The 16,366-nt window shown below is 40.8% G+C and overlaps 1 protein-coding gene across 1 annotated transcript in view; it reads left to right on the forward strand.

The window, feature by feature from the left end:
* Positions 1 to 16,366, forward strand: part of Lama4 (laminin subunit alpha 4) — a 145,056-nt gene that overhangs the window by 109,161 nt on the left and 19,529 nt on the right. The window contains exons 22-30 of the mRNA XM_021662512.2: positions 132 to 265; positions 676 to 847; positions 3,862 to 3,993; positions 5,588 to 5,730; positions 9,069 to 9,207; positions 9,630 to 9,767; positions 14,135 to 14,268; positions 15,121 to 15,285; positions 15,993 to 16,140. Coding sequence (XP_021518187.1) covers positions 132 to 265; positions 676 to 847; positions 3,862 to 3,993; positions 5,588 to 5,730; positions 9,069 to 9,207; positions 9,630 to 9,767; positions 14,135 to 14,268; positions 15,121 to 15,285; positions 15,993 to 16,140 — 1,305 coding nt within the window. The remainder of the gene's footprint in view (positions 1 to 131; positions 266 to 675; positions 848 to 3,861; positions 3,994 to 5,587; positions 5,731 to 9,068; positions 9,208 to 9,629; positions 9,768 to 14,134; positions 14,269 to 15,120; positions 15,286 to 15,992; positions 16,141 to 16,366) is intronic.

The raw sequence follows: 16,366 nt of genomic DNA on the forward strand, positions 1-16,366 counted from the left end.
TGTAGAGAGAGATTCGTGTCAGAGGGATCAGGGTGGGTCCCTCTGATCCACTGTCAGCTTCCTTCCCCGATCTGCAGCGTCTGCATGAAACACGGCCACGGGGTAATTGATTTTATTTCTCTGTCACACAGCTCCCTGCCAGCTTAAACCTGCCCGGCTACTCGGGCTGCCTGGAGCTGGCCACTCTGAATAATGATGTCGTCAGCCTGTACAACTTCAAGCATATCTACAACATGGATCCGACCAAGTCCGTGCCTTGTGCCAGGTAAGCCAGGGTCAGGAGCTCAAAAGCCTTCAGTAGTCAGACATGGGCAGCAGACAGGACAAGCGTGAGTCGATGCACAGGTTCCTAAACGTTGTGTGAGTGCCAGGCCTGCAAAGCACGCTTCTCTTTCCCTCCATCCTAGAGGAATGTGGGAGCATTAAAATCCTTCTTTCTTGTTTACATTTGATTTAGGGTTCGAAGGTCAGAGATTCCCTTAAAGACATCAACTATCCTAGTATGTAGGGCGAAGGAGAAGCTCACGTAAAAGAGTTCATTTGTTTATAAACACTTCATCCGTCACTTAGATGCCATCAGGACCGTGGAAGAGGTTTCCGAAGATGGGTCCAGGGTCTTAGTTAGGAAGTGTAACCAAACCTGCAAGGTTTGTGTGACCCTGTATTCCATTTCAGGGATAAACTGGCTTTCACTCAGAGCCGGGCCGCCAGCTATTTCTTCGATGGTTCCAGTTACGCCGTGGTGAGGGACATCACAAGGAGAGGAAAATTCGGTCAGGTGACCCGCTTTGACATTGAAGTTCGTACGCCAGCTGATAACGGCCTTGTGCTACTGATGGTCAATGGAGTGAGTAAAAATGAAAGTTCTCCTTTACCTAATGAAAAACCCCCTTTCCTTAATTGCTCTCTGATATTTCTTTTTCCAGGAACTGCCCTGCCCGCCAGGTTGGGTGTGCATGCCATCAAAATGAGTATCTAGTTTATAAAGCAAAATTGGATTTTTCTCCAAGGAAGTTAAGATAGCATTGAGTAAAAGCCATCCTGAAATGCACTTCTCCAGACTTTAATTTCAATATACATTATTAGATTTTATTAAATATATAATATATATTGATATACCCTTTCATAATAAAAACTGAAAAAAAAAAAAACAGCACCAAGATGTAGTATATATTAAGATGTTTTTCCTCATAAGTAATATACAGGTAGCAAATATAGACATAAATACGTCTTGAAATATTCAAAAGTCATAGTGAAAACAGAAAGATATATTAAATAAAAATTTAAATATAAATATTTTTAAATGTTTTAGATAAAATGAAATTAACTCTCATTTACTAATAATGTAGAAACCTTTGAACCCAATAAAAGTATCTTAATAATAACTATGTTAGTGAGAATGGTTTAATAAAAGGTGCTTTTTTTGAAATTCTGTTTTAACTCTTTGTTGTGATCAGTGATTCGTGAATGACATCCTAAATCCAGTTTATTTCATTGCTGTTTTATTGGCTATCAAAACTAGATAGAATTCCTTCTCCAAAATTAATGTGTGTGTATGTGAGAGACAGAGAGACATGTATTTTTAACTGTGCCTACTAAATCAGATACTGTTCTTAATTTCATGCTCCACCTGGCCCAGGTGATCTTTGCTATTTGGCTGCTCCATTTTCTCTCCTGATTTCAGTTCTTCAGAGCAAATCAGATACTATATTATCTTGTAAATTTTAATAAAATTGCTCCAAGCCACTACACATCTTCTTTGAGAGATTTCTAAACTGATTAGCACTCTTTTCTCAAACACACACACACAAAATTGGAAGTACAGATACAACTTAATATTGTGACCAGAGACTGAAGTTTTCCACAAGATGACACAGCCATTCAACTGTGCTATGATCTTCTGTGGCGATATAAAACTGGTGATGCTGAAAAATAAATACATATATTTTAAACTTGGAAAAATAGTGCAGATGTAGGAGGTTTTACAAAAAGCACTAATTGCACGAGCTAATGGGATTCACTGAGGCATTTCCATATGGCAGGCATCAGTTGTCTTTATCTGCCTCTTAAAACTGCGCTCTCCTCCTTCTTTCCCCACCCCTACAACCCAATAGCTCCAATATAAGAGTTTTTGATAGATAGTACATTTACATTGTTTTTATCACCAAAATCACTTAACAATAGAAAATTTTCCCCCAGAATGTTTTCAAACATCCGTTTATATACAGCATAACTTTCTAGGATGGAAGAAGGAGGGAAGGAGTGGGGAGGGAGGGAGGAAGAGACAGGGTTGGAGAGAAAGAAAGAGAACCTGCTACTTTCTCATCCACTGCTATTCTTTCTTTTATCTTGAGGTGGCACACCTATTGTGTTTCTTGAAACAGCTAGGTTTCTGCTACTGAAAGACATTTGTCATCACATATAAAGTTCAACAATTTAAAACAACTTATTCCGGAAAAAAAAAAAAAAAGAAAGAAAGAAAGGAGAGGAGAACCTCCCCTATCAGTGGACTTGGGGAGTGGCATGCATGCAGAAAGGGGAGGGAGGGTGGGATTGGGAGGGGAAGAGGGAGGGGCTTATGGGGGATACAAAATGAATAAAGTGTAATTAATAAAATAAAATAAAAACTGTAAATAGGAAAAAAATAAAAATAAAAAAATAAAACAACTCATTCCATAACAAAAAGGTGCATCCCTTAAATTGACAGTATTGTCAAAACTTCACAGGAAGTAACCGGCAGCTGTCTATCTGTCCCAGAGTAGTTCCACATCACACTACACCTTAATACAAAATGATTGTCATATAATCAATAAACCCCACAAATAAGCCCAAAGAAGGCACCTTGAGCCCTTCAAGTATGGAACTTAGTTCAGGGTGCCTCACCAGCTACATGAAATCTATGAAAGTCTGGTACAACAATGAAATGAAGGCCCAATCTCAATCTATATCAAAGATCACTTTCTTTCTATATTTTAGTTTTTTGTTTGTTTGCTTTATAAGACAGTGTTTCTCTGTGTAGCCCTGGATTTCTGGGAACTCACACTGTAGACGGGGCTGTCTTCAAACTCAAAGATCCTCCTGCCTCAGAGACTGTTTTACATGCCAAGGAATATACAAACTCCACTCAGGAGCTTACTTTGTGAAGAATGAGTACTTTCCCATGATACTTTATTTTTCAAGTCCATTCAATTCTTCTATCTACGAACCATCTTCTGAAATGAGAAACCCCAGCCTGCAAGCAATTTGACTGCTGCTGGCCTGCTGGCTCATTTCTGTTCTTTAACATCATCTGTCCCAAGTACGTTCCAATTCCATCTTCATTTATACAAATCCAGTGACTCAAAAATAATGGACTTCTTTGTTCTAGATCCATATTTGTTGGCATATTGGAGGAACTCTTTAGCCTATCTTGAACTTTTTCATTATCGCCAATTTTCATATTTAAGTGAATGCAGTGGGACTATTAAATTTTCAAGTTGCTTAACAGCAAGACAGTTGAAAAAAATTATATATATATATATGTGCTGAATATATATATATATATATATATATATATATATATATATATATATTGAAGGTCAATAATATAGACTTACTACTCCATGCAGTGGTTTGTAGGGTAACATGGAAAACAAAAGAAGATATTTTAAATTTCATAAAAACATTAATGCTTGTATTACAATGTAAGAAATAAGCGCCAATGGGGATATAATTGTCATTTTACTTTAATAAGACTTTCATGAGACTACTTTAATCTTCAAAGAATTCCATTAATAAATAATTATAATAGTCTTCAAATTCTGCTAAATCTACTTTCCTAACAGTGCCTGCTCCCATCTTACAGTTTCTTTCTCTCTACAGAGTATGTTTTTCAGCCTAGAAATGCGAAATGGCTACCTACACGTGTTCTATGACTTTGGATTCAGCAACGGCCCCATGCATCTCGAAGACACATTGAAAAGAGCCCAGATCAATGATGCAAAATACCACGAGGTACAGTCATTGTAGTTTGGGTGGGTTTGGGTTTTGACACTTAGACCAGATGACCAAATGGAGTAGCTGGGATAGTAAACTGAACACATTCACATCTGCAGAGCAACTGAAATGTCCGCATCTACTCCATCCGGGAAAACACGTTGGCATTGCTAACAAAAGAAAGTCCCTTTTCATGAAAAGGGACTCATTGACCAAGTCTCTTGTTAATCTTAATAATAGAAGACCTATGAAAGTACCATATATGTGTCGAATGGCTTAGAATGCAGACACAAAGCTCTTATTACTTATACTTTGAGCCTTATTAGTATAAGGAGGTTATACAAGTCAATATAGAATTTCTCTTGAACTTTTTCTCTAGACTACAGAAATGCTAGTGATTTTTCTCATGAAGATCCCAAAAGTATGCTCTTTAGTCTTAAAACATACCTGTAGTCTGTTGAAAATACCCTTCTTCCACATTCATTAACAACTACTATAAATATATAATTTAATAAGCCATACAAAAGCTGTAATATCTTTTAAGGTGAGCCTAAATGCGATGGCTACCCGGTACAGTTTCCTTTTCAGTTCAATGCCCAGAGTTCATCCTTCCTAAGGATGAATTTCAATAAATGAAGAACTTAACTGTTTGTGTGACTAGCATTTTTGCAGATTGATTAGAAATACTCATTGTCTTTTAAATAGTAATTTGATATTTATTTAGGCAGCTGATTTATTGGTAGCATGCATTCTACAATCCAGAAAGCACCTACTTAAACATATGCTCGTCCTGGAAGAAACTGAAAATGAGTTGTCCAATATGTAGGAAGCTTTCATTATGGTAGATGGATAAATTTTAGAGATTAAATAACACAATACCATTACAAATGCCAATAATTAGAATTTATAACTGGATAAGTACTTCAGTGGTGGAGCGCTGTCCTAGCAGAGAGCAGGCTTGGTCTTTTTAAACATGTGTGCAGTTATAATCACACATATGCATGTACATGAGACCTGGGTTCCATTCCCAGCAACACAAAAGAACATATTTTTTATTAAATGGATAAATCTCACATGTGTTTTACATGTGCACACACATACACACACACACAGAAAGAGAGAGCAAGACCACAAGGAGGTATAATAAAGCAATGAAACTAAGTAATATTAAATAGCATTAACCTGATTAGGCTGGTAATATAGTAGGTATTTTCATATGTCCAGACTTAAAAAATTGTATAATCTGTTCAAATATGTGCAGTTTTCTAATCAATGATGCCTTGATCAAGCTTTAAAAAAAAATGATAGATGCTTATAAGTTCTTTGCAGATTCCCCTCTGGAGAGGCAAAATAAAAAATAACAGGACTCAGAGAAAAATTTAGCTTGTGTTACTTCCTTTTCCAAAGAGGGGTCTTCGCCCAGGAAATGTGAACTGCTACTTTACATTACATAAAAGCCAGCTTTCACACCTGTGAGGAAAAAGGGACAATCTATTCCCTATCTTACAAACAATCAGTTGGTTACAACCAGGATAGTTAAAATATATTAAAATGTTCTTTAAAAGACTAAGCCTAATTGTTAAACAGGCTTATAATATATTATTTCCTCCAGATCTCAATCATTTACCACAATGACAAGAAAATGATTTTGGTAGTGGACAGACGACATGTCAAGAGCATGGACAATGAGAAGAAGAAAATTCCTTTCACAGACATCTACATTGGAGGTGCACCCCAAGAAGTTTTACAGTCCAGGTAAAGCTTTTTTATTACACAGCTTTTCATTGCTCATGATATACTAGTGAGTCATCAATACCCAGGAGAGATCTAGATTGCTACTTATACATACCTACATGGGTATAGAAAAACGTCATGGACCTGTAGGCCCCCTACAACCAGCTAGTATGACCTCCTTAAATCTCATTGTGTAATTGATGCATTTCATTACTATAACAGAACATAATCTTCCACAGTATTCTCAAGAAGAGAAAGCGTGGAACATAACATATTATGTGAAGATGAAACAGCACATATACTTTTACTTTTGTTTTAGTCTTTCAAATTATTTTGAACTCTTCCATAGTACCTGACAGTATGTACACTCTTGAGGGTATGCAAGAGGTCATGGTTTGTGTGCATTGTTCTAGTGAACTTAGAACTTCAGCTCTTACTGTGCATTAAATTATAGCAACAGGGCTAGAAAGATGGCTCAGTCGTTAAGAGCACTGGCTGCTCTTCTAGAGGACCTGGTTTTGATTTCCAGCACCCAAATGGTACCTAGCAGCCATCTGTAATTCCAGTTACAAGGGGATCTGTTGTTTTTTAAAAAGTGAAAATCCCAACCGTTCTATTTTGACAATAAAGACTCAAGAATCAGATGCTTGGGTGAAAACCTGCTAGATCAGAGAGGCAGAGAAAACACCCAGCTGGCCCTCCTACTCCACTCAGGTCCAGATGGAAAAAAAAATGAAAAGGTTCACTAGCTCAGCTGACAGCCCAGGGAGAAAAGGGCAAAAAACCCAAGGCCAAAGGCTTGGTAGCTCAAAGCTCAAAGCTCAAAAGGCTCAAAAAGCCAGAGAGCTAGAGAGCTAAAGCCTAAGCTAAAGCCAAAGAGCTAAAGTCCCTTCTACTTCTCCCTCTGTCTTAAATACCCTTCAACTCAAAATCCATTCTGCTCCTTAATCCCTGTCAACTGGCTTCTTGCTCTGCCTTTTGACCTAGGATTAACTTTATTAAATCCTGTGTACAGAAAGTGCTAAGATTAAAGGTATGTGCTAGGGCTGACTGAACCACACCATAATCAGCTGTTTACAATAAACAGAAAGCTCATGGATTAAAGATGTGTGTTAGGGCTCAACCATACCAAACAAGAAACACAGTATTTGGGGTTCACAATGGGATCAAATATCCAGCAACAGGGACCCAACGCCCTCTGCTGGCGTCCAGGAGCACAGCATGCACATGGTGTATAGACATACGCACAGGCAAAACGCCCATACATATAAAATTAAAATAAATAAATTCATAGGAAGAGAGATTCTTATAGCTTAAAAGCAAAGTTGAGATAGTACTCTCATTAGAATAACCAGGAAAGCTTTGTATGCAAAACCGCTTGCTTTCCTAAATTTATGACTATCGTGAAGTCAGGCCCCAGGGTTTAAAAAGGAAAAAACAAAACTGAACAAAACCAACTCAAGTGAGTGCTGATGACGGAACCCACCCCTCATCCAACAGAAGCACCCCTCGCTATTAGCATCAAACCTCTGAGTGAATTTAGTGCGGTATGGATTATTACCTCAGAAGGCTAATTTTACATACATTTCTATACCTATATTTTTAAGAATTTAATTTTTATAAAGTTCTTATGTATCTTGAGTCAAGTCCTTTCCATGTTGCAGTTATAATCTCCTAAGAAGCCCCCCCCCAAGTTTTTCTAAACTAAACACCCTCTTCAGTCCTTCATGGGACCATGACCAATGCCCTATGGGACCGTCCTTGCCCAATATGTCTGCTGTTGGTTAGCACACGCCTCCAGCTCTGATCCGTGAGGGAGGAACACAACAAAGCTGCTCCTCTGCGGCACAGTTAACCCACTGTGATTGCCCAAACCCACTTGGCATTCATTAGTATCATAGAACATGTTCTTGGGCACCTCCTACATACCGAACGTGACAGGGGCTAAAAGTAGAGCACTGGACAGGACTGTCATCCCTAATCAGAAGGGTAAAACATTTCTTGCTTTCACATCTTAAGGTAAATAGATTCTTTCATGCAATGTATTCTGATTACTTTCCCCTCCCCCTACTTGTCCCAATTCCTCCCTACTAACCCTTCTCATCCAGATCCACTCCCTTTCTGTCTCTTGTTAGAAAACAAACAGGCTTCTAGGGAATAATAATAATAAAATGAGATAAAACCAAAACAAACAAATCAGAACAGGACAAAAAGAAACAAAAACAAAGGAGAAAAAAGCCAAAGAAAAAGCACAAGAAACATACGTAGATGCAGATACACATGTTCGCAGACACAAGAATGCCCTAAAAGACACAGAACAGGAAGCCATGATCTATATGTACACACACACACACACACACACACACACACACACACACACAGGACCTCTAAGGTTTAAAAAAAAAAAAAAAATGTGCCCTGACAAGATTATAAGACAAAGAACGGCCAAGCATGCTGCTGTATTGGTCATTTGCTGCCGGGAATGGGGCCTACCCTTAAGAGCAGCTTGTTGGGGCTAGGAAGTAGCAGCACACACCGTCAGTCCTAACACTAAAGGCAGACCGGTGGATCTCTAAGTTTGAGGCCAGCCTGGTCTACAGAACAAGTTCCAGGACAGCCAGGGCTACACAGAAAAAAAAAAAAAAAAAAAAAAAAACTTTTCCTCACAAAAACCAAAAGAGGGAGAGAGATTTATTTCTTCAGTGAGACTCCCATGGAGAAAACTAATTTTCACTTTCAGTAGCTATCAATTGGAGATAGATTCTGGGTTAGAGATTGGGTGTGTCCACTTCTCCCCTCAGCTCTCAGACCCTGTCTAGTGCAGACCTGTGCAGGCCCCAAGACACAGCCATGTGACATTATCTAAGGCCTGCCTCTACCTTTCCTTGATTAGAATATGCTACAAATAAGGCCAAACCCATTAGAAGATGTTAGGAAACCCAAGTTCAAATCCTACCTTGGTATTTAGGATGTAAGAGAATAAGTTTCTTTCTAATTTCTATGAAATTGCCAATAGTAAAGTATTTTTTTATCTTTAGCACATCAACTCAGTCTCAATCTACAAAAAAAAAAAAATACTAGCATTTCCTTCCGTCTATATCATTTGTTATAAAAGTAGCAATTGAAGTAGCAATTGATAATGGAAGTTAGAAGTTTTTGAAAGCTACACAGAAGTGAGCAAGTTGTCTTGACTTGGAGCCACGGGAGCCACGTCTACTACACACGAAGGTTTGGCAGAGCTGTGTGCCTCTCAAAAATGTGTGAGAGCCCGGATAGTCTTAACGCTACTGAGAACCTAAGTACACAGAGCTCTAGAGCGTATACATGCCGCGCCACTGAGGACTGATTTACTTTTCCAGGTTGCTAAGAGCACATCTTCCTCTAGATGTCAACTTCAGGGGATGCATGAAGGGTTTCCAGTTCCAAAAGAAAGATTTCAATTTACTGGAGCAGACAGAAACCCTAGGCGTTGGTTACGGCTGCCCAGAGGACTCTCTGGTAAGTACCATTCAGTGAAGAGCTTTTTCACAGGTAAACATAATGCTTTCTACAGCTAGATCAGCCCTGCTTCTCTGGGTTCCTTTCTGCTGCCAGGAGAAAAGAAAACTCATCAAACTGGAAAGGCCTGTGGGACTCTCCTGAAGCAGCTGCTCTGGTTTCGGGGGGGGGGGGGGGGGAGCATCCAAAGCCCAGAGAGGCTGCTTGGCTGCTTGGTGCTATTGGTCACTCGGGTGTAAGAAACGGGATTGCTGGAACCCAGCTGCTGTAGGAACACGGAAGGAAAGCTAGCAGGCCTGAATTCCAGCAAAAACAAAGTTGAAGCACAAACTGCTTGCACAGCAGGCACGGCTCTTTGTATATGAAAACTGACATAAATGTCAGGGTTTTTTTTTTTTTTTTTACTTTTTTTTCCCACACAGATATCTCGCAGAGCATATTTCAACGGGCAAAGTTTTATTGCTTCAATTCAGAAAATATCTTTCTTTGATGGCTTTGAAGGAGGCTTCAATTTCCGAACATTGCAGCCAAACGGGTTGCTATTCTACTATGCTTCAGGGGTAAGTGCTTGTTTTCCTTTGAGGACACAAAGTGCCGCTGTTTTGTCTGTCAAAAGCAAGTCTCGCGCATGTTAAAAGTGAATTTTGATGCAGATTTTGACTCACAAATACACAAACTATCAGATGGTAAATATGTTATATACATATTTTTTTTATTTTATTTTTCTCATTAGTTACATTTTGTTAATTCTGTATCCCAGCTGTATCCCTCATTCCCTCCCCAATCCCACCCTCCCTCCCTCATCTCCTCCCTGCCCCTTTCTAAGTCCACTAATAGGGGAGGACCTCCTCCCCTTTCATATGACTCCGTTTTGTCAGGTATTTTCAGGACTGGCTGCAAAGTCCTCCTCTGTGGCCTAACAGTAATGCTCCTCCCTTGGGAGGTGGGGAGGTCAAAGAGCCAGTCAGTGAGTTCCTGTTAGAAATAGTCCTTGTTCCCCTTACTATGGAAAACCAATTGATTACTGGGCTATCACGGGTTACATCGGAGCAGAGGTGCTAGGTTTTATCCTCTCATGGACTTTGGTTGAGTGCCCATCTCAGAAAAGAGCCTGTGCCCAGATATGTTTGGTCCTTGTGGAGCTCCTATCCTTTCCACATCAAACTCCCCTTCTTTCATATGATTCCCTGTACTCTGCCAAAGGTTTGGTTATGAGTCTTAGTATCTACTTTGGAACACTGCTAGGTAGAGTCTTTCTGATGCTTTAAGTGGTAGACTCCTGTCATACGTTCAACGCATATCCCATTTGTCTTTCTAAATGAGGATTGATCATCATAAATATGTTATATACATATCTTAAATATAATTACTAATTCTTTGAGAATTTTATACAGTTTATTTAATCACACACACACATACACATTCCCTCCCCTAACTCCTCCCAGTTTATCCCATCTTCCTTCCCACCCCCAACCAGGATAACCAGTATGTATACGTGTGTGTGTGTGTGTGTGTGTGTGTGTGTGTGTGTGTGTATCTCTTCAAGAGCCACAGGCCACATCCTTAAAGAAAACTGACTCCCTCCTGGAGAAGCCATTAACAGTCCAGTCCATACCTCCTCAGTTAGGGGTGGGGTTTGCGAACCCCTTCCTCCCATGCTAGAATGTTGACTGGCTTGATGTTTTGCAGGTCCCGTGCAAGAAACCACAGGTGCCATGAGCTTATAGTTGTAGAAGTGACACTTTAGCTCCAGACTTCCCCAACCTCTGGCTTCTAAAGTCATTACACTCCCTCTTTCTTGATGGCCCATTAGCTTTGTGGTTGGGGAGAGGAGTGATCCAAATGGTCCCATTTGTGGCTGGGCACTCTACTGAGCTTAAACTCTGCACACTTCGACTAGTTTAGAGTTTCTGAATTAACTGCCATCCATTGCACAAAGAAACTTCTCTGATGATACCTGAGAACTATACTAATCTGTGGGTGTTGAGATAAGACTACAGAGGGCAGTTAGATACTGTGTCTGTTCAGCAGTGATAGTAGCAGGTTCAGCCCCTGGGCTTGCGAGCTCCCCAATCATAGGTTCTTGAGATTGACAGTACTAAGCGTATTTCCTTTTATGGGGCAGGCCTTCAATCCCACAGAGCTGACTACCTCCATAACATTCATGCCACTATTACAGTCACAGCTGTATCTTGACCTGGAATTCAGTCCTGCCCCTCAGAAGTTGATGGACAGAATTCAAAGAGTCTGTAGACTCAGTGGTAGGAAATTGTATCTTTATTTACTCTAATTTAACTATTTTTAATATTGCAATGAGACACAGTAGTATGTTGTTGATTATTACAGTTTAATATTGATTTATCTTTTAGTTAATCAGTGGTTATTCCTAAACCAGCTTTATACCCAAATCACCACACAGAGACTATGATTTATTTAATTAACCTAAAACACAATGCTAGACAATAGTTACTCCATCCTAAACCTCCAAGCCTGCATAGTTTCCTCCCATTCAGATTTCCCACATTATACTTGCTTTTAGTCATATCTTACATTCGGTTCATCGCTCCTCATGGTTCCAAGTCCTGTCCCACCGATCTCTCCTCTCCTACTCCTCCCACTCACTTCTTTCTCTTCCCCTCCAGACCAGGATGTCCCACACTATTCTCTCCATTGCTCAGCATTGGGGCTGGTTGTTTAATTGACAATACAGAGAACAAATGGTGGCATGTTTACACAAACTTGAGACAGATGATGCTTAGAATAAACATCACGATGCAGTGTCCTGATTCAAACCAGATAGTGGGGTAGAGAAATCAGCATTTGAATGAACAAGGGTAAATTATATACCAAAAGTAGTACTAGCAGTACCTCTAACTTTGTCACTGAACAAAGTCACAAGTATTTTTCACATTTACAGTTGGCACAGACATTTGAAAATATCACTTTTGTCCATTTCTGCTAGTTTCAAAGTGTAGAAGCTGTCAAGTGTATTATATCTATTACTTGATGCCTTTGTAAAGAATAATATTACCATATATCACAAATTCCTTGTTTTAACATTTTGAGAGCAATATGTCAGTGTACTAGATAGCCTTCCTATTCCTGCATATTTTGTCTTAAACATTTTAGAATATTGCCTTATGAAGGAAAGCATGTATATGCATAACCTGCCAAAAGCATCAATGGCAGCATAACAACAACCTCTGAGTACAGGAACAAAGACATTTGTAATTTATTTTATAAATTAGAAGGAAGTTACACTCTTCACCTCTGATTTACAAGAGAATAGCCAAGCTCACCTTACAAAACTTATGTCAAAAATAAAGGGCTGGGTATGTGGCTCAGTGGTAAGAGCTGGCCTGACATGCGTGAGGCCCTGGTTCAATCTTCGTTCCCATGAAAACAAATAATATCTGTAGAAGTCTGGCGAAGCTAAGATTCAGCTGCTATATGCCTACCTGTACGACAGTTTGTGAAAGAACATTTCGCTTTGTATACTCACCTGTATCTGTTGCCATGTTAAATTTTATTTCTTTTGTACCTGTGTATTGGGAGAGCGAATATGTACATGCACACATGTGTGGTTATGTATGTTGAGGCCAAAGGACAGCCTCACGTGCCATTCTTCCTCAGGTGCCACCCACCTTGGGCTTGTTTTGTTTTTGAGAAGGAGTCTCTCATTGGCAAGGTAGCCCCGTGAACCCCAAGAAATCTGCCAGTCTCCATCTCCCACTGCTGGGATTACAGGCGTCTGCCATCATGCCCGGATTTTTGCCTGGGTTCTGAGGATCAAAAGGGGTCCTCACGCTTGTATGACAAGCACTTTGTACATTGTTCTATCCTCCCAGCCCTGTCACTATTCTTTTCAATATAATTTGAATTGATAGTATCTATGAGAATTTACAGAAAGCATTTTGTAGCACTTTTGCCCCAAAGCTTTCTTCAGAGTACTCTGGTTCATTAAATAATCTTCTTTCACAAACAGTAGACTGTTTTCATACGCAGTTCATGGGGTTTGTGAAGGCTGGCTAAAGAAGTTTGCATGCATATAAGAGAAACAGCATTATCCTCTGCTGATGTTTTAAAATGCGCAGTAAGCAAATTCAGAAAAGATGAAACTTCTTCTTAAAAGTTCTCTTCTGTCCTAATATATCAAAAACAAAAAGAACAAGAGCACTAAAAAAAAAAAAAAAAAAAAAAAAAAAAAAAAAAAATACTAGTGAAATAACTCCAGTCTCTTTGTCTACCCACATCCCCCCAGGAGACTGAAAGGCTGTTTTTCAAAGAGATCACATGAGAGACTGAAATGGTAGAAATACTTAGCTTAGGAAAGTCAATGAGACTGAGACATCTCTTGGCATGGCAAAACCACCAAAGGATTTCAGCTGAAAATACGGAAGTATCTTTTTTACACTGACGTGTGGGTATGAGAGGAGAGAGAAGGGGAGGAGACTGCAAGTATATCCATGTGTAGCCAGTCCAAGGACAACAGTTCTCACCTTCCCCCTTGTTTTGAGGCCGCAGGGTCTCTCTTGTTTTGGCCACTGCCATGTGTACTCCAGGATAGCTAGCTGGCTTGAGATACTCCTGTCTGCTTTCTCTCTCACCCTAGTAGTCCTGTATTACAGACACATGCCACTGGATCTGGGTTTAGCACGGATTCTAGGGTTCTGAACTTAGTTCAAAGGGCTTTCAGGGCAAGCATCTTTACCCACTGAGCCGCTCCCAGCCCTGAAACACACCTGCTTTTATAAGCACCACTACCATGGGCAAAAGTATTTAGTTGTCGCTATCCATAGAAATTAGCCTGATGGCAAAATTTCTGCCCGCTGTGTGCACCTTTAAGCGATGGCATCAAGCGAACTTTGAAAACCTGCCCAGTTCTTATCCTGAGATTCCTGTTTAAACACCTGTGCTTGTATTTCAGTCCGACGTGTTTTCCATCTCGCTGGACAACGGCACCGTCGTCATGGATGTAAAGGGGGTCAAGGTCAAGGCAGCAGACAAGCAGTACCACGACGGGCTGCCCCACTTCGTCATCACCTCCATCTCACCCACAAGGTACAGCCCCGCCCTTCCTGTACCTCCCACGACAATCTTTACTTGCAGGGTGGGCTTCTGACAGACGCCACTGTGGCTCCCAGGCTGGGCCATCGCTTTGTGTTCCAAAAAGTGATGGAGGGGAACAACTAACCTTTTTCCCGAAGAGATGCTACTCGTTGTCAAGAGATACCAAATAAGCCATTATAAAGTTGCTTCATAAAGGTAGACTCTTTGTGGGGGAGGGGCATGTCAATGAAAAAGTCAGTTTTCATCTCCGTACTGGCAGCGCCTGCCTATGCTACTTGGTGAACGGAGTGTGGTTTGCTGCACATAGAGAGGTTTCAGCAAATACTGCTTGTGTTTAGACTTTGAATCTAAACAGCAACGCACATTACGTTTATGACAGCGTTTTAAAAGTTCTAACTTTATTCGTGTGCGTGTGTGACTGCTGCATTTCTTTCACAACATTTTGAAATAAGAAACAAACCTCTTTTGAAGGCTGCGGCCGTCCACTCTCCTTGTGTGGAAGGTCCCATCAAAAGGAAATGCTGGTACAGTTTCTCTCGACTCTGTTTCTAGCGGTTAGTGAAACTAGCCTCCTATAAATGTGGTGACTGCCGGAGGTGTGCTCTGGCTTCCCACTGGGGGGGGGAAAAAAAACACTTGCTATAGAGATTTAGATTCCAGCCTTGGCTTGGAAAGCCCTTCCTGCAGACTGGTGTATTTAGCCATTTCCTCCTGCACCTCCCGAGGAATCTGCCTTTCCATTAAGGAGATGCCCCACCTCGCCCCCGTGAGAAAACCTGCCTGCTTGGTGAAGAGCAGCGTTCGGGGCAAAGGTGCGGTGTGTCAAGACTCTTTCCTCTGCAGATACGAACTGGTGGTGGACAAAAGCCGACTTGGGAGCAAGAATCCTACGAAGGGGAAGGCAGAACAGACCCAAGTGACTGAGAAGAAGTTCTACTTCGGTGGCTCACCAGTCAGTCCCCAATATGCTAATTTCACTGGATGCATAAGCAATGCCTACTTCACCAGGTATACTGAATGTGCCTAATGGATAACACATAGTGAAATGTTGACATTACTAAAGCTGATAAGTGTGTAATTTACAGTCCTTGGCAGACGGTAATTAAGAGTTCATGCGCCTAAGCAACTGACATAGTTGGGTCCATTAGTCTCTTGCTCTTTATTTCCTGTGTTGCTGTGGCCAAGCAAGACTTCATTTCTTTGCCTGCAAAACACAGATAACAAGTGCGCCTGCTTGGTGAGCTTGTCATAGAAATATAGGAGACAGTACATAGAAGGTACTTGCACAGCCCCTGGTATATAACAAGCTATAAATACAAGATACAATTATTTTGCCTTGGTTATTAATAGCAAACTATAGCTAAGAATACCTAAGTCCTTGTTCAAAGCTTAGGAAGGACTTCTTAATTCTTGGCTTTGAACAAAGCCACTGGTCTTTAAGAGACAACAGAGGCTCCAAGGACATAAGAACAAACACTGAACTGAACACATGCTAAGAGACACGCATGGTCCTAGCCATCCCAAGTCAGAACGTGGAGTGCCAGAACGTGGCTGTTAGGGCGCTGGATGATAACTGTAGGATTCTTGTTGATAGGTGCACATGGCGACGCATACACCGGCAAACATTTTCATCGCCACAGAGTCTGGCCGTAGTTTTCGTAATATAAACATGGACAGCATGTTTAGGATTTTGTGTCCCCCTCTTACAAACCCAGGTTGGATAGAGATGTGGAAGTCGAGAATTTCCAGCGGTATTCTGAAAAGGTTCATACCTCGCTCCACGAGTGCCCCGTTGAGTCGTCACCACTGCTTCTCCTTCACAAAAAAGAAAAAAATTCCCCGAAGCCCAAAACAAATAAGCAGGTAAGTGCTGACGCTACGCAGGACTCACTGTGTCCATGCGGCCCCAGGCACGGCTGCTTTGTAGAAGCTGCCCTCACTGACAAGCATGTCCACAAGAAAGGGGGTGCAGGTGTCATCAGATGCCCCAGCTTACCTGCTGTGCTGAGTCACAGGCGACTCTAGGAGGAACAGTCAGCTGTTTACTCCCTGTTCTAACCGCCTCTCAATAAAGGCAGTCAAAAGAGCT

Source organism: Meriones unguiculatus, chromosome 20, assembly GCF_030254825.1.
Source record: "Meriones unguiculatus strain TT.TT164.6M chromosome 20, Bangor_MerUng_6.1, whole genome shotgun sequence".
Classification (NCBI taxonomy): Eukaryota; Metazoa; Chordata; class Mammalia; order Rodentia; family Muridae; genus Meriones; species Meriones unguiculatus.